This window comes from Hypomesus transpacificus, chromosome 16 (genome assembly GCF_021917145.1).
Source record: "Hypomesus transpacificus isolate Combined female chromosome 16, fHypTra1, whole genome shotgun sequence".
In the NCBI taxonomy this organism is placed as follows: domain Eukaryota; kingdom Metazoa; phylum Chordata; class Actinopteri; order Osmeriformes; family Osmeridae; genus Hypomesus; species Hypomesus transpacificus.
The window spans coordinates 3,732,768-3,749,169 of NC_061075.1; the positions used below are offsets into that span (position 1 = coordinate 3,732,768).

Consider the following 16,402-nt stretch of genomic DNA (forward strand, 5'->3'; position numbering starts at 1 on the left):
ACATTATGTACTTTTGCAACAATTGATTTATTTTTCCAACAATTCCAAAGCAGTTCTCACAGAGACTACTTGGAATGACACACAATGCAAATAAATAAAACGACCATATTACAATTAAGGGCATTACGATTGATACAAAAATTATTTACAACGGCGGAATAGTGCAAAACCACAAATACTGCGTTCTTCATTGAGAATCTTGCATTGCGCCCGTTATTCGATGTAGGGTTTCAGTTGTTGCTGCCCCCTGGTGGAGAGATGAGGTCTGACCGTACGGCTGTATGGCATACGTCTAAATGTTTTAGCTCAACATTAGAACACAATTTCCCCAAACACCACACAAGATGGGACAGTCATCTAGTCAAAAACTAGGAGAGTGTATCCTAGACTTGAGAAAAGTTGAAACTAGACAGATGTGGCATAAAGTTAGGACAAAAAGAAAAAAAAAAGGTTGCCGAAAGGACATGGCAAGTGTTCTACAACACTGAACAGTGATGACATTCACACACTGACTGAATGCGAACCCACTGAACTGATCCTCAATGACAAATGGAGAGCTCGATTATTGGAAAATTCCTCGTGTCAGACGAGACTAACGGGAGATTTGAAAACAAAGCAAAAGGGCCTAATCGAAACCATGGCAGGTTGCCCCTGCCAACCCCTGAGAGAAATTAAAAAGATCTTTAGCACCATCGAGACACTAGCAGAACACAACATCTGATTCCCCCCCCTGCCCCCCCTCCCCCATCAATCGTGATGTCTTTGGATTCAAAGTACATTTACAACATTATTAAAGTGCGCTTGCTCGCCTCACTTCGGTTTTCCTCTTTTACAAACTCTGTTTTAAAAAGACAACATCCAAACATCAGTGTCAGTCAGTGTAAAAATAAAAAAAAATATCCAGACATGCATAATTATTGTTGCACTTTGAAATCTTTTTTTCGGACCACCATTTTGTTGCTGCAGTAACAACATTGCTTGATAGGTAGAAGCATTATCGACAGGTCGTTTCTCTCGCGATGACTTATAGGAGAGTGCATATGTAAATCAATCAAGTATCAGCTTGGTTTTTGACATGCTAGCAGTACATACAGTACTACAGAAATACATACAGTACTGGTGCTACTAAACCTGAAATGTTTAGGAACTTTTTTTTTTTTTTTCTCGCTTCAACACAACCATTTCTGTTCCTCGTATAAAGTACAGGAGTCATTAATGCATATCCGTCTAAAATGGGATCAAAACTATTTCGACGGCCCAAAGTAGAAAAAGGGAATCCACGCTTAGAGAAATGTGCATCGTACTTGTCTTCATGTCGTTCATTGACGATGCGGACATCCCAGTGACACGGGAGGGAGAAAATGGCCGCAGAGCATTGATATCATTAAATGGGTTTTAAGTCATGCGAATGCCAGGGTCGGCTAGAAACACTGTCCTAGATGGCTGAGGGTTATTTAGGAAGAGAGAGAGAGAGAGAGAGAGAGAGCGAGAGAGCGAGAGAGCGAGAGAGAGAGAGAGAGAGAGAGAGAGAGAGAGAGAGAGGGGAAGAGGCCTCTCATGTGAGGAGCTCAATGTGGCGATAAAAGTTCTCATGTCAACCCAGAGCTGATGGTCACAGAGCCTTATTGAGGAGCAGTGGGAGGATTTCGAGTACGGCGAGGTCACCGCGCAAACAACATGCACTCGGTGCACTGATGTGGCACCACTGATGTTCAAGTGTCCAAGTGGAGGAGGCCAACATTTGACAAGGGTTTGTCTGCACAGACGGCACGCCCCAAAACAGGCAACAGGTAGGAGGGAAGATGGATTAGCACAACAGACTTTTCCAGTAACCAAACAAGCTACCGAAGAGATTCAAGAAAACGAAACAAACCGCACCCCCCCCCCCCCCCCCCCCCCCCCCCCAAAAGCACATTGAATTGGCTACAGCGCTGATCATCTCCGGATAGTTCATGGTCGACCCAGGTGGCTTTGGTTTGAATCACAGGATCGCCCCGCAGCCTGGCGGGGGCGTCCGTGTGTGTTGGTTTGGCTCCGTCTAACAATTGTGGCAGGCCGGCTGCCCTCTGAAAGTATAGCCCTTCGTGTTAACCCACTTCTCCCTGGAGTGCTCCTGTAGGGGGGCATTCTGGGGGTACAAGCCTGATAGGTCGAGAGAGTTTTGCTCGCCGGGTTCTTCTCGTCGTCTCGGCAGATCTCATTGGCTAGATCTTGTAGTTGGCACCGTCCCTATTGAGGCCTCCGATCACGAGTCGACCCATCTCTCCTTTGGCCAGTGAGGTTATGCGTCTTTATCTGAGAGAAGAATAGGGGGAAGAAAGAGGAACATCAAAAACTGGCACACCAGACAAAAACACAAAAGAATCAGCACTGCTGCTCACGTTACAGAAATCTGATAGAGCAAGACGGATTTAAACAATGGACGCTGTGACACGGGGTTTTTTTGCTCTTGGATTTCCGCTAAACGATGATGTTTTCGGGCGAGTGTGTGTGTATATATAAGAGAGTATGTGTCCTACCCAGCCTGTAGTGAGAATTCGGGCAGCGCTCCGAGAGAGGTGAGCTGTTCTTCCAGAGCCACGATGCGTAGGCCGATGTACCCCGAGGACAACAGGAGCAGGACGACCCTGAAAGACACGAAAACACACCCGGCTCTTAGCGTCTGGTCACGCGCTCCCACGACACACACCTCAGGCTGTTCTCGTTCAAAGTGAGGGGTAGCCAAGGGGCACATTCCTCCGCACCTAATTTGACTAGAGGGTTCTTGAGGAACTGGATCCAGCGCGGGAGGGCTAGTGGCGTTTTTCACAACCTGACACATCCCGTTCGCAAAGACGCCGAGTCGAGCATAACCACATGTGCAGCCTTGTGAGGACCCGACCGATAACACGGGGCCTCGTGGATACAGGCCTCCAGTCATAAAAGAGTCTAGTAAAGGATTTGAGAGGGATTATGGGGGGGGGGGGTGACCAAGGGTCTAGCTTAGTGGTTAGAGCATTTGACTGAAGTTGTTGCAGGTTCAAATCCCTCAATGCTGTACGTGGCTTTGGATAAAAGTGTCTGTCTAAAGGAATACGCAACAGTATCCAATCACAGGGGGCGTCGTATGACATCACGAGGTCAGGTGACCAGGGTGAAGGGCACGGGACTTACAGTATTAGGTAGATGGAGAGGAGCGTGTTGAGGCTGCTGGACTCTCTCTGGATGAGGAAGGAGCGGGCCCTCTCTGGCACGCTCCACACCCACGAGCAACCTGGCGGAGGACACCACCACGGGTTAGGCACGCCATACCACCCCCATACACACACACACTAGGTCAGGGGGTGTTCCACCCTGGTCCTCAGGGGCCACTGTCCGGCATGTTCTAGGCGGCTCCCTGCTCCAGCACACCCGATTCAAATGCACGGGCCGTTATCGAGCTCTGCGGACGCCTGATAACGACTCCTCATTTGAATCAGGTGTGCGGGATCAGGGCCAGTGGACCAGGGTTGAACACCCCTGCACCAGGTCTATGAAACAGTCATAGGATGTCAATACCGTACTGTATTTAAAAAGGCCTGGAGAGATTTGGGTTTTTTGCCTCGAGCTGTAAGCCATTGCATTCCTGGCTAACATTCAAATATCTTGATCTGTGCGTGTCCCCGGGGTTCACGCGCGAGTGTTTACCTGAGAGCTCCTCCGACGAGCTGTCGATAAGCGGTGTGTGCGTGCTCCTGTAAGAGCCACTGTTCCCGCTGGGTTCTGGGTCTGGAGGGAGGGGGGAGAGAGAGAGAGAGAGAGAGAGAGCAAACATCAGCCACCACCATTCCTCACTTTACCTTGAACTCTTGCCTACGTCGGTTACGAGCCGAATGGCAGATAACGCGCCTTCATGGCCAATGACAGCAGTAAAACCATAAAAACCAGTCTGCAAATATATGCTGACGAGCTGGACGCTGCTACTGCGTATGACCTGACGGAAGAGCGATTCTAACGAAACGACACTCGCCATCAAATGGCTAATCCAGGCCAGAGGGTGATTGGGTTCGTCAGCCCTTACCTGCGTATGGTCGGGGCGGAGGGGAGGGGTCAGGGAGGACGCGGGGGTCAGAGCCGTCCAACGGCTCGAAGCCGTCTAGACTAGACTGGCTGGAGTTCTGGGGGAGGGGGGGGGGGGGGAAGAGAAAGGGACACAGTTAAAACAATCAACCATCACAAAATCGACACGAAATGACGCTTCAACGTCCGAATCTGCCAATCCTGTAAGGAGCAGCTTACCACCAATTTGACTCGATCGAAGCTATGTTCTGCCGAGGAGAAGTGCGGACTGCCGTTGGGGCTTCCATCCTACAGGAGAAGCAGAGACCAGACTTCCATTTACACCCGCTGCTTGTACACACACACACAACTCCACACAATTTGTTCTAAAACGAGAGTACTGCAATCAAACTCGGTTGCATAATACGACAGCATACTCAAACAGAAGTGCCTGTTGCAACAGGAAATATGGCTGGTGGCAGTGGCGAAAATCTGCAATCAATTTTGGGGGGGGACAATTGTATGACATTTTTTTCAAGAGCAATTCCTGAGGGGGACACCAAAATTACTGCTGTAACACATAGCCTACATTGTAATATATGTTAAATGTATATTATTAATATAGAAATTTCCTTATGTTTGCAGTAATTTATTGGGGGGGAATCATATTTTTCCCAGGATGGGGGGGGGGTTGTGTCCCCCCTGTCTGGTGGGAAGTTCCAAGAACTGTCTAGACTATCCAGGCCTTGGCTAAAGTAACGACACCCACCTCCAGCTGAGGACACACGGAGCGCAGGAGCTGGTAGCACCCTTCCCGGTTCCGCAGGGACACAAACAGATGCTGCGACACGGGGAGACACTTTAGATGGTTGACAGCAGGAAGACAACTTTATCTAATACCACTTCTCAGTTGGGGGGGGGGGGGTGACCAAGGGTTTAGTTGGTCTTAGTTAGCTTAGTGGTTAGCAAGCAGGGGGGGGGGGGGGCTGTACAGGAATGACTGAGCTTGTTCAGTGGAAATGCAGGGACGGGAGGGCTGAGATGTTACGTAACCCCTCAGCTGTCGAGGACAGGATGGTGATGGTGGTATGCTGGTCTTATCGTGTTACGGTGTGTGTGTGTGTGTGTGAGGGGGGAATGTTCTGGACTACTGACCTTGTCCCCCAGGGTGGTGCGGATGGACAGAGCGTTGGGCACCAGCAGGGCCATGTTCTGCTTCTTCAGGATGTGGATGCTGTTCACTGGGATCACCAACTGGACACACACACACACACACACACACACACACACACACAGGGTTAGTGACAAGCTAGTGTTTCTTCCTCGTTTCAAATGATTCAAATTCAAATTTGAATTCAAGCCACACGCAAATACGACCCAGCCTAACAGAAACACTCATACGTTTGACCAAACCGCTCGTTTGAAAATGCGACGTTCTCCCGTTTCACCACTCACGCGCGCGCACACAGGGTCAGCTTACCTTGGTGTCCTTCAGGAGCACAGACGAGTAGAAGCAGGCATGGGTGCTGGTGACGTACAGCCGCCCGTGGTAGGGCACCTCCTTCTGCAGGGCGCAGATGTACGCTGGGGTGGAGAGAGGACAGAGGAGATCAGCAGCAGTTGTGCTAAGGGCCCTCAAGGCTAGCTGGTCACTGAGCAGGACTCTAGAACACAAACAGGGGCCCTCAAGGCTAGCTGGTCACTGAGCAGGACTCTAGAACATTAACAGGGGCCCTCAAAGCTAGCTGGTCACTGAGCAGGACTCTAGAACATTAACAGGGGCCCTCAAGGCTAGCTGGTCACTGAGCAGGACTCTAGAACATTAACAGGGGCCCTCAAAGCTAGCTGGTCACTGAGCAGGACTCTAGAACACAAACAGGGGCCCTCAAGGCTAGCTGGTCACTGAGCAGGACTCTAGAACACAAACAGGGGCCCTCAAGGCTAGCTGGTCACTGAGCAGGACTCTAGAACACTAAAAGGGGCCCTCAAGGCTAGCTGGTCACCGAGCAGGACTCCTGGAACAGCTGTTTGTGTTCTAGATGTGCTCTAACAGATCGTGGTGGACTTTTGATCTTTTCCTTTGGGCTCCACCCCTACTTAGCACAAGCCACTTTTGGAATTGTTTTGTAACAACTCAGAAGAGAAGAGTTGGGTTTACTTTACGTGGATAGTAGCCTTACCAAATATAACTAATGAAATGAAACAATGGAGACTTTACTGTTGTGCAAGATATGTCATTATGTTGCCATTATGTATGTAGTAAATAAACGTGTTTGTACTGATGATTATCTATGCAACTTACAAACTGTTCACATAATTCTCAATGGGGTCAGGACTTGGATACAATGTATGCACTATGCGTCACAATAAACCACCTGCAGTCGAACAACTCGGTATCATTTAGCGCCTTTTTGGTTTTGCTCAGCTTACCATGCAGCAAGTCTTCGCTCTCGGGAATGTCTGGAAACAACTTGTGGAATGTTGCGTTGTGCTTGATGAAGCTCTGTGGGAAAGGACAGCAAAAGCCCACAGTGAGCAAACACACGAAAAGTCCTTCAAACCAACGATGCAGTGCGGTGGGAATGTTTTCCCCTCGTGAATCTCGTCTTTGGAGGCCAGGCCAAACCTACACTTTGTGAGCCTGTGCCTTCGGTCCTCTCAAAGCTCCGGTCTGCATCGAACGTCTCCGACCTGAGGGGGGACACACAGGAGGGGGAGGGGGGGGGGGGGTGGAGTCAGTAACTGGCCCTGGCGAGTGCGTGTGAGGGAGGGAAGGGGGGGTAACGCTTCAACACGAGAACGGAGGCTCCAGGTTCTCACCCGGCCGCTAAACTCGTCGACGGCGATGACGTTATGCGAGTTTTGCATTGGTACGGTGCAAATACAGGGAGTGCCTTGTGCTCGTTTGCGTGTTCTGTGAGCAGGAGGAGTGGTGTGGAAGGGGGGGGACGTTGGCCTACCTGATGGGGGCTTGTCTGGTGAGGATCTTCTGCTGATGGACGGCCAGCTGGGCCTCCTCCAAGCTGAAGGCCTTCCTGGGTTCGGCCTTCTTGCTGCTCTTGCTCCTCTTCACCTTCGCCGACAGTCCACCGCTCTCCACTGGGTAGCTGGAGGAGAGAGAGGGGGGGGGCAGGGTTTAGTAAGGAAAAACGTTTTTGTTTTTCTCCTAGATGTCCGATCGAGGAGATCCCTTCACAAAAAGATACCACGAGCCAGCTCGGAGGAGAGAACAGCCAGAGGTCTCCCCTGTCCCAGCAGACAGTCGCCACCGTGGCTGATGGATGATACAAACCCCAAGGGCTAACCTGAGAGCCAGATACCCATGGAAACTATGCGTGGGCTAAGGTGTGCTGTTCCACATACCTCGACCTGCCGTCACAAAAGCGAAGGATAGCTTTTGTAGGCCCGGAGGCTTGTGTTTAACCCCCCCCCCCCCCCCCCATCAACTGGATCACGTCAAATGACAATCTGGTGGACGTTTGTGTACTAAATCTAAGAAAGGATATTTCCCCCCAAAAGACAACAGATTAAACTCAATCAAATACAGTGCAATCCATTATCTGTTCTAGTTTGTCCCCCAAAATCCATGACAAAACCACAGACTAAATACCAGCCTATAGTGAAGGTAAACAGCCCAGCAGTAGCTACTCCCAACACACGAACCTGTAGCATTCTGATACATTGTCCTTCGAAAAAAGGTTGCCAACTGTAAACTGAATCCCAATGTTGTGTCTGAGGATGTCATCTGTCTTACCCGTTGAGACGTCTCCTGGATGACCGGAAACTCATGTACCTCATCATAGCCAGTCGTTAATGTATGGAAGAACAATGTGATCAACTATAACTAGCCTCAATCCATTATTCCATGCCTCAGACAAAAAAGAAAACAAACACAAAAAAATGAAGGACGGGAAAGTCGCCAAAAAGCTGGGAGCAGCTGAACAGACGACCCGTTACTAGAGTGACTTGTGAACTAGTTCAGCCCACATCCTGCCAGTGAAAGCTGTTGTTACATGAATGCCATTACCTAAAGGAAGTTGCCTTTGTGTTCCGAGAATGGTGTGACACAACGTTGCGGGTGACGTAGGGGCTCCGGACACGCCTCTCCGCCGCCTCAGCGAGTGAGAGCAGAGCGCACGGCCGCGGGAGCAAATGACAGGTGCAGACACACAAGTGGAGCCCCGCCTTCACATTTTCTACCAGCCTACAGGCAAAAGAGAAACTGCCTTCCGACATGAAGCGCCACTTGCGTGTTTAAAGAACAGTGCAGCAACCAGGCTTTGGGGGGGGGGGGGAAGGAACAGACTTGTTTTCTCATGCTTGAAAGGCATTTCAAATCAGTCTACCAAACTTACGGTCCACAGCCTATTCACTCCAAACCACCTTCTCTGACCGACAAGGGCTGCCCTGAACCATTTTCCCCTTTGATGTTTAGGAGTCAGCTACCCGTAGCAAAGCAGGCATTGCTCAATTGACGGACAAAAAGGCAGAACCATTAGTGCCTGAACACTGCGCAAGCTTAACACGTTTAAAAGCTTTAATATCAACAGACCAGCCATCCAGAAGCCAGCTCAAACGATTTCATGAAATAAAAATATGTCTAAATGACTTATTGGATACGTTACACAGATGTACAATGCTATGCTACTAAAAAGGCCCATTTCCAGTCATTCTATTTGACTCCTTCCGTGTAGCCTACACTTGACCTACAGTCAGTAAACTACATACTGAATGCACAGCTAAGAGGAGGCCTTTGGTAATGCAGGAGCTGACTGGAGTAAGGTTCAACGGAAAAAAACCATTGAGCAAGGTTGGTTGGGTTTCCGTCATTCTTACCCAACTGTGCAAACAATGAGCGAGACCTTTTGTGAAAGAGATGCTTTACTGTGGCCACCTGCCTGTCCATTTAGAAACCTTTTAAAGTAGGGATGCTCCGCTCACGCTAAAAGTCTACCACCTTTACAATGTGTAAACAAGGCCTCCGGTTTCAGGCTTCCAGCCAGTAAAACAACCTCAGGTGATTATGGGATGGGAAGGTTGAGGAGGCAACGTTTTAAGGACTTTAAAGCAGTCGAATCCTTACTTTGAGACAAACTAGCATTATGTCGAGGCTCACTTTTGCAGCGGTCTCAGAAAACGAGCCGAAGGCAAGAACTTCTATCCGATCCCACGGCCCGTACATTGCATTCCACCAGGCGACGGAATATACAATGGCATGTTTGACAACAGATACAGCGCTCATGGCCAATTTGCCTTTGTGTGAAGAGGAGATGTGGAGAATCTCATACAACAGGTCCTGTCTATTCCTAACAAGACGGCCTGAACAGTCAGTCACATCTGGCGCAGAACGTACATGTGCAGAGACAGGCCGCTACTGTAACAGTGTGTGCTCTAGGGATCTGCAGCTCTGTTGACGGTGCTGTTTGCTGTGGTGGAGAAAACCAAGACAAATACAGTGGGTCCACCACTTTATCAGGTGCAGCCTTCTGGACCCTCTCACAATCCCAGCCTTCAACAGTGCATCTGATATTTTAAAACATGGCACTATATCAGATTATATATATTATATTTATTTTCTAATATTGCCTTTTGAAGAGGCTCGTCATTGGGAGGAATGAACGATAAATCAACCAAATCAAATGCATTCGATAAGGTTTGAATGAGTGCTTTGAGGGATAGTTTCTCTTTTAAAGCTAGCCAAAGTTCAAGGCCAAACCCATTGAGGTTACATCAGCATGTTTGATTACCATTACCAACCTGGAATGAGTCATGTTACTTGGTGATGATTAGAAAACACCAAAAAAGGTACAGGCTGAACCAAAATGGCAGAGTTGCTTACACTTTTGAGTCAGACTCCCAAGACACAAGAATGGCCTAATTACTTATCAGTCGGCAGCAGATATCGGCGAAACAGAGGCCTTGAACCATGCCCCACTTCCTCAGTGCTGGGAAAATATCCGACCCGGGCTATTCCATCCACCTGACTCGGCTTGTTTTCTTCTGTGTGTGTGTTAAGCGAGATATGTGCAGAGCCAAGTGTGTGGAAACAGTCTAATCTGTTCATCTGGATTCCTCACAATGTCCCTTTTTTGTGTTGGACTCTGTCCTACAAACAGTGAGAGCTTCGTGCATTTTGACTTGATAACCCCTATCTCTTTCCATGGCCTCAGTCAGTGGTTCTCAATCCTGGTCCCCGAGACCCCCTGACCTGCAAGTTTTAAATGTTTCCCTCCTCAATCAGGCCCATTTATTTGAATCAGGTGTGTTGTAGCAGGGAAACATCTCAAACATGCAGGACAGGGGGTACTTGAGGACCAGGGTTGAGAACCACTGCTCTATGGATTGGGCTATGCCTGTGCATGTTAGACATTGAGAATACAGACATTTGCCAAAATTCGGAACACAAAATAGACACAAATACAAATCTGCAGGCGCCGGCAAACCTTCCCAGGCCAGTTCATGCAGAACCGTCGAGTGTTGATTTGATAAAGGATCTGGAGAAGAGTGTCTGCTAAATTACTAAAATTATGATAGAGTCACAGGCGCTCCCTACAAACACAAAAACGGGCCATGGCCCTCGAGTCACTTCTGGCTGAAAAGGCTGAGGTTTTTCAGCCATGTTAAGGTTCAGAGGGGCCTACCTCCGCCCGTCCTCGGCACGAGGAGGCTCTGCCGCGTCGCCGGCTTGACCCGGGAAGCACTTCCCCTTCTCCATGACCGGCCGGGCTCGTCCTGAACGCCTGCTTGGTACGCAGTGCGGCTGGCCACGAGCGTGTGTGCTTTCGCGTGGAGGGATAGGAATCTAATGGTCCCGACTGCGACTTCTGCACCTTGCCTTTGGACCCGGAGCGGTGTGTGTGTGTGTGTGGGGGAGGGGGGGGTGCAAAGGTCTCCACGCTTACAACGGAAAAACAACAACGGGAAGCTTTGGGAGGTGCAGTCTGAACAGGGCACAAACAGCCAGCGGAGGAGGATTGGGGAGAGAGAGCGCGAGAGAGATAGAGGGGGCTGGGTTTGAAGCTCTACTGTCCCTCCAGCTTCAACCTCCCCAGGGATTTGGAGCCAGCTGTGTTACCTTGAAAACAGCTGACAGTAGGAGCCGGAGACAGAGGAGGGGGGAGAGCGGCTTTATTATTCAAATGGGGCAAGACCAAAGTGGATTGAAACTGAAGCACTTCCACGTTAGTCTTGCTAGATGGTCATGCTAATGGCTAGCCCCCCATTTCTGTGAGAGATCCATTGTGTCCTTACAGCCGAAAAACTAAACAAAAACTATGGTGCTTGTTTGAAAAGGAGGACTAAAACAAAAGGGGCATTCGTTCAAATGAAACTTGCGCTAGTAGGCTTATTGCATTGGGTTTCATCTGAGTCTATGGAATAGTTTTGTTTAAGCTGATTCATGGTTGAGCTTGTGCAGTTCCCCAAATAGAAACTGACCAACTATCATCACCATCTCAAAAGCCAAACTTTGCCTCTGCATCACCAATGACGGTTCCAGCCACCTGTTGGAGCCACCTCTCTATTGTGTAAGACTTCAACGGTTGAACATGTGTAGGAGGACACTAGGTTAGCTCTGTAGGCGAGTTGGGCTGTAGGCCATTTTGAAGCATCAGCCTGAAATGCCACAACAGCTTATGCAATGGCCAACGTGGCAATCTAAAACGAGCTACTTACTGTATGTTAAGGCCATGCATCACTGGTGCCTGGGAAAAGTCAATCACAAGTAAGAGGTTCTAGAGATTCTAGAAATGAGTGGGCATGTGGCAAGTGTGGTTGGAGTTCTCATCGAGGACACACCTTTAGGCTAACGGCTTAGGTCGAAAAAATAAAATTTCCATCATGAATTGAGTCGACAAGACTCGCAAACCCGACATCGAGCTCTTGCTTCACTCATCGTCATCGAATGACTCACGGATCATTTTCCAATGAAGTCACAGACCACGCCCATATTCCCATTTGAGGAAAAGATTCGACTAATTAGCTTTGGCCAGAAGATTACACCTGAGTACAATTTAAACATCCAGCCAAATGTGTGCTGTACGGCTGCCAAGAAGGCAAGAGGTGGCCTTCGTATTCCTTTCTATTCAGACCAGCAAAAGCCCCAACTCGGGCACCAGCTAGCCAACGTGCGCACACATCGTACGTGCTTGGAACAACAGTCCCGCCCAACTGCCTTCCATCTCCACCATTGTTATCCCTCCAGCGTCCTAATCTCCAGATAAGATCGGGCCTACACAACAGCAACACGAGAGAAGTGTGAGGCCTTGTCACGGCAGCGGCGCTTCCCATTGGTGGTCCACAAGAATCCACCCCCCTCCCCAAAATACTCTTAATTCCTGGTATCAGAGAAAGACAGGGGGACTCAGATAAGCGTGAGCTCGGTAGGTTATAAATATCAGTTGGGGTGTTCTCAGGAACATGCCGTCGTGTTAGTGAGCTGGTAAGGTGGTATACACCGGATCGGTGCTGAATTAGGGTACAATATCTCGAGTTCACAAACAGCCGAGTTGCCAAGCATTTGTAAAGGGGGGGCGGGGGAGGGTTGTCCAGGCCCCTGCCATGTAGTAAACATGAAATAGGACTAAATGTTTTCATCCATGGGAGAGGAGATGTCATTCGCTTCCGTGAAACCCCTTGACATTTGAAGCCATCCCGCGACCCCCAATCTTACCAGTGTGGGCTCTTGCACGAGTAAGTCCCCTCAAAGCCTAGCTGTCTGGGCACGGGCTCAGATAGCAGGCCCCAGTGTCCCGTTTTCCGTATCAGTCACGCATGTGCTTCGAGGACCTTGCTGTTGACTGAGCTGGAATGATCCCTATCTCCTAGTTCCTGCATTACAGAAGCAGTGTTCTCATACTGACGCAGGATAGGGAAAACCTTGTATCTTCATTATCTACCACAGTTTTTGCACAACTAGCCTACCAGTTCTGTGCACTACACACAATAGTGAAAGCTTATTTGTGAAGCGGCGTGCAGTATACACCATCTAGTGGACACACACAGGCCTACATACTGTAAGGTCATACGAACAGCTGCTTTCCTGTTATCCAATCAAATTGGTTTAGTCTGAAACTGAGATCAGGTGACAGCAGGCACAGCTGGCGTGTTCTTGTCTTCAAAAGGGAAAACGTGTCACTGCTCGGATTAACGGCTGGGGGGGTGGGGGGGGAAGAGGAGTACAGATTTGGAGTTTCATGCCATTTCATTCCAGGCCGTCAGAAACACAAACACAAAAAATCCCCTTCTTCCTGTTTCACAGGAAAGAGGCACGTAAGTGACGCCACTGATTGTAATAGATCATGGCTGATTAATCTATAATTTCCAATTGTAAAACTATATTGATGGGGGGTGGGAACAGCCTGCAGCGTGTGTCCGAAGCACACTGGACAGGCTGTGGGGCAGGACTCTGGCCGCGGTGGCCAAACAACAACGTGAGATTTGTTGTTCCGCCAAAGCCGCTGGCGCCCTGCCCTTCGGCTCAACCACCGTGGTCCAAAGCTCGCCAACCGCGACCCTCAACCTCACAGCCCCGCTATCGCAGGTCCCAGCTAGCTGGAACAGTGAGCGCGTGTGTGTTTGCTGGCGGGGAGGGGGGGGGGGGGGGGGGGGGGGGGGGGGGGGGGGAACAAGTGTGCGTTTGTGAGAGTCATGTGGCTCGTACATTCAGCAGATCTCCCTCCATCCTCTCTGAGACAGAGAAGCCCTTTCTTTACAGGGTCATGTGGTCATTTCAGCAGTGGTCATGCCCGGGTGGACATGTCAACCTGGATCTAATATAGGGCTGCGCTTACATGATCTGGACAGATCTGGTGACACATAGGCTCAACCAAGATATGTCATACTCTGTCAAGCATCTTTGATTACCAAGAAAAGCGCTATACAAGTGTAATGTATTCAAATATAAAGATACACTTATTTAGATTACAGCATTTCAGTAAATAACGGGAACAGTCTTAAGGAAGCAGATCAATTATTCTTTTAAATCGGTGTGTGATGCAATGTTATCTCCGATTAGCTCTGATTAAGAGCGGGTTCATCTGGCAGGGCTCTCAACGGTCACGTTTACGAACAAGGCAGGCGCGTGGCGTGAGGACTGGGGAAGAAAGGCATTTCGGAATCGACGTGGAATCCAACAGCACTCTGTGAAGCAGGCAGCAAAGTGCCAGAGGAAAAGAGCAGTTTCTTGACTTTCTATGCTCCCAAGGGTGCTTATTAGCCCTATATTGGGAGGCCTCACACACACCCTTCAAACCATAGCGCTGGTTTGAACACAACCCGTACTTTGACTGTAAACCTCAGTGAGGCCTGGCGTGGCTTGCTCCCTTTTACTTAAGTTGCTTTTTTAGCATGCCTTCAGCTACGTATTATTTAAGGCTGGGACTTCCATACCCAGTTCTGCTAGTGAGATCTCCACCCTGCATGTCTTTGTTGCCTGCTGTACTTGCCTGTTGATTCCAAACTCCCAAAACGAGAACATTCAAACAGCCCCTTAAAAACTTTAAATCGCAATAAGCGTCCTTCACAACAATAAGCGTCCTTCACTGTGGATTCTACAGTGAAGGACAGAGGGATGAGCGACTCTCTCTCAATGTGACGTACATCTAGTTAACAGCGGAAGAGACACCAGGCCAAGTCTAATCCACCGGCTGTCCAGGGAGAGGCCATAGGGAGGGAAGGAATACAGATTCTTCCATCTGGGCCGGGTATTAAGTGATATATTTTTTATAACATCAGACTGACCACCTGTGGCTGACCAAGGGGAGGTAAAAATAGCCATTTCAAAAGGAGACATGGACTTGGTGTTTTGGACATTGTTTGTTCCCACTTAAATAGTATCAATCCGAACCACAGATTAAAAGGTGGTCATGCTTTTTCTAGAAGAGGAAAGGACAGGATTTAGACTTCACCAGAATGAGCATGAGAACGTGCCACTACATAACTGTACTGTCAGTGAATATAACCTATACCTAGCTATATGGTTCAACACAGCAATGGCCAGAGTAATGACAACATTGCATTCTATATGTAAACAACACTGCGACAACATGCCTGGCTACAAACAATCACAAACAATTTGATATTATAAACAATAAAATAATTGTTTATTAATACAATGCAATTGTTTATAAGCCATGGTGACAGCCAAGCCCCATCTAGCTACATCAGAGTTTAGATGAGCGGAACGGTGCAGAGCAAGGCCTCTAAAAATGAAACATTTCAGGCCAAGGAACGTTTATATATAGGGTTTCACATACACGTTTGATAGCCAATTTGCACAAATACATGCACAAATATTATATATGCACTGTTGGAGATCAAATAGAAAACGCTTCAACATGTCTGGCTAGCTAACAGCTATTTTAGCCTCGCGTCCACCCTCTGATGAGTGCTCAAAGCTGATTGGCTGGAAAGCTATACAGCGGTTCCGAGCAAACAGTTATTCTTACCCTTCTTTCATGAAGTGCTTGATTCTGAAAATAGCCTTTTCATCTATCTTCCTGAGAAAGGTTTTCAACCTTTCTCTCTTGTTTTCAAGCATTCTTCTTCCAACCCAGTGCTCGATTTTGCCTCAACACGCCGCTCCACGTCGACTCCTTGGATTTGTATCGTTTCTGCTTTTTCTTTGCGACACCATGTATGCTGATTAAGATAATGATCTTAAATCGGACCAAGTCTGTTGACCAATAGCAGACAGTGTCGAATTACAAAAAATGGCATGTCAGACCAGCTGTCCAATCAGTGCGCAGTAGTTGACTCATAGCCTCCGCCCCGTATTAAACAACCCGCATCCTTTTAGGGTCTGCTTCACAGACTATACCGGTCTTCTGTCGTTTTGCTGCAAGTGGTTTAATTATTTACAAATGATCTGTACATTGACAACATACTGAAAACATACTCACGGTCACGCCATACAACTTTAGAACATACAAAATGGATTATAGTATAAACATTTGACGTTCACTAAACACACAGCAAAAAGGCATTCTGCCTCGACCTAATCTTCGGTCATAACTGTCTGATGTGAGACTATCATGTTCGGTCTGACCATTTGGTGGCCGCAAAATTGTTTAAAATGTTACATTCCATTTATTTGCACTAACAAGACAACTAAACAGTTTTACTAAATAACTGAGAGAAAGAAGAAGAACACGGTCTCATAAATATTTCAAAAGTCAGATCTTTTTAGAATGACTCCATGATTCAAATAAAGACTTCTGGGGACTCAATAACTCAGCTGGAAAACGAGGTCCATAAACCCCAGGATATCTCCTGGTCAGCCTTGGCCCTGTAAACACCAGCTGAGCCAGAACCCCCCCCCCCCCCCCCCCCCCCACTTCTGCAAGGCAGTAATTACAGCAGCACAAGGTTAGGTCACACCTAACTC

At 48.4% G+C, this 16,402-nt stretch overlaps 1 protein-coding gene across 2 annotated transcripts; it reads right to left on the reverse strand.

The window, feature by feature from the left end:
• Positions 1 to 8: 8 nt before the first annotated feature.
• si:zfos-943e10.1 (GRAM domain-containing protein 2B) lies at positions 9 to 15,670 on the reverse strand. Of its 2 annotated transcripts, none has more exons than XM_047037039.1 (13): positions 15,465 to 15,670; positions 6,978 to 7,124; positions 6,648 to 6,708; positions 6,448 to 6,520; positions 5,498 to 5,601; positions 5,173 to 5,271; positions 4,787 to 4,858; positions 4,258 to 4,326; positions 4,040 to 4,136; positions 3,667 to 3,747; positions 3,154 to 3,253; positions 2,520 to 2,627; positions 9 to 2,295 (listed from the first exon to the last, which is right to left on the reverse strand). In XM_047037039.1, exons 1-13 carry the CDS (start codon positions 15,554 to 15,556, stop codon positions 2,292 to 2,294), a joined length of 1,107 nt encoding a protein of 368 aa, XP_046892995.1. In that variant the 5' UTR covers positions 15,557 to 15,670; the 3' UTR covers positions 9 to 2,291. The 2 variants fall into 2 exon arrangements, with proteins under 2 accessions (XP_046892995.1, XP_046892996.1); XM_047037040.1 differs by lacking the exon at positions 15,465 to 15,670 and adding an exon at positions 7,772 to 8,159.
• Between the last annotated feature and the right edge of the window lie 732 nt (positions 15,671 to 16,402).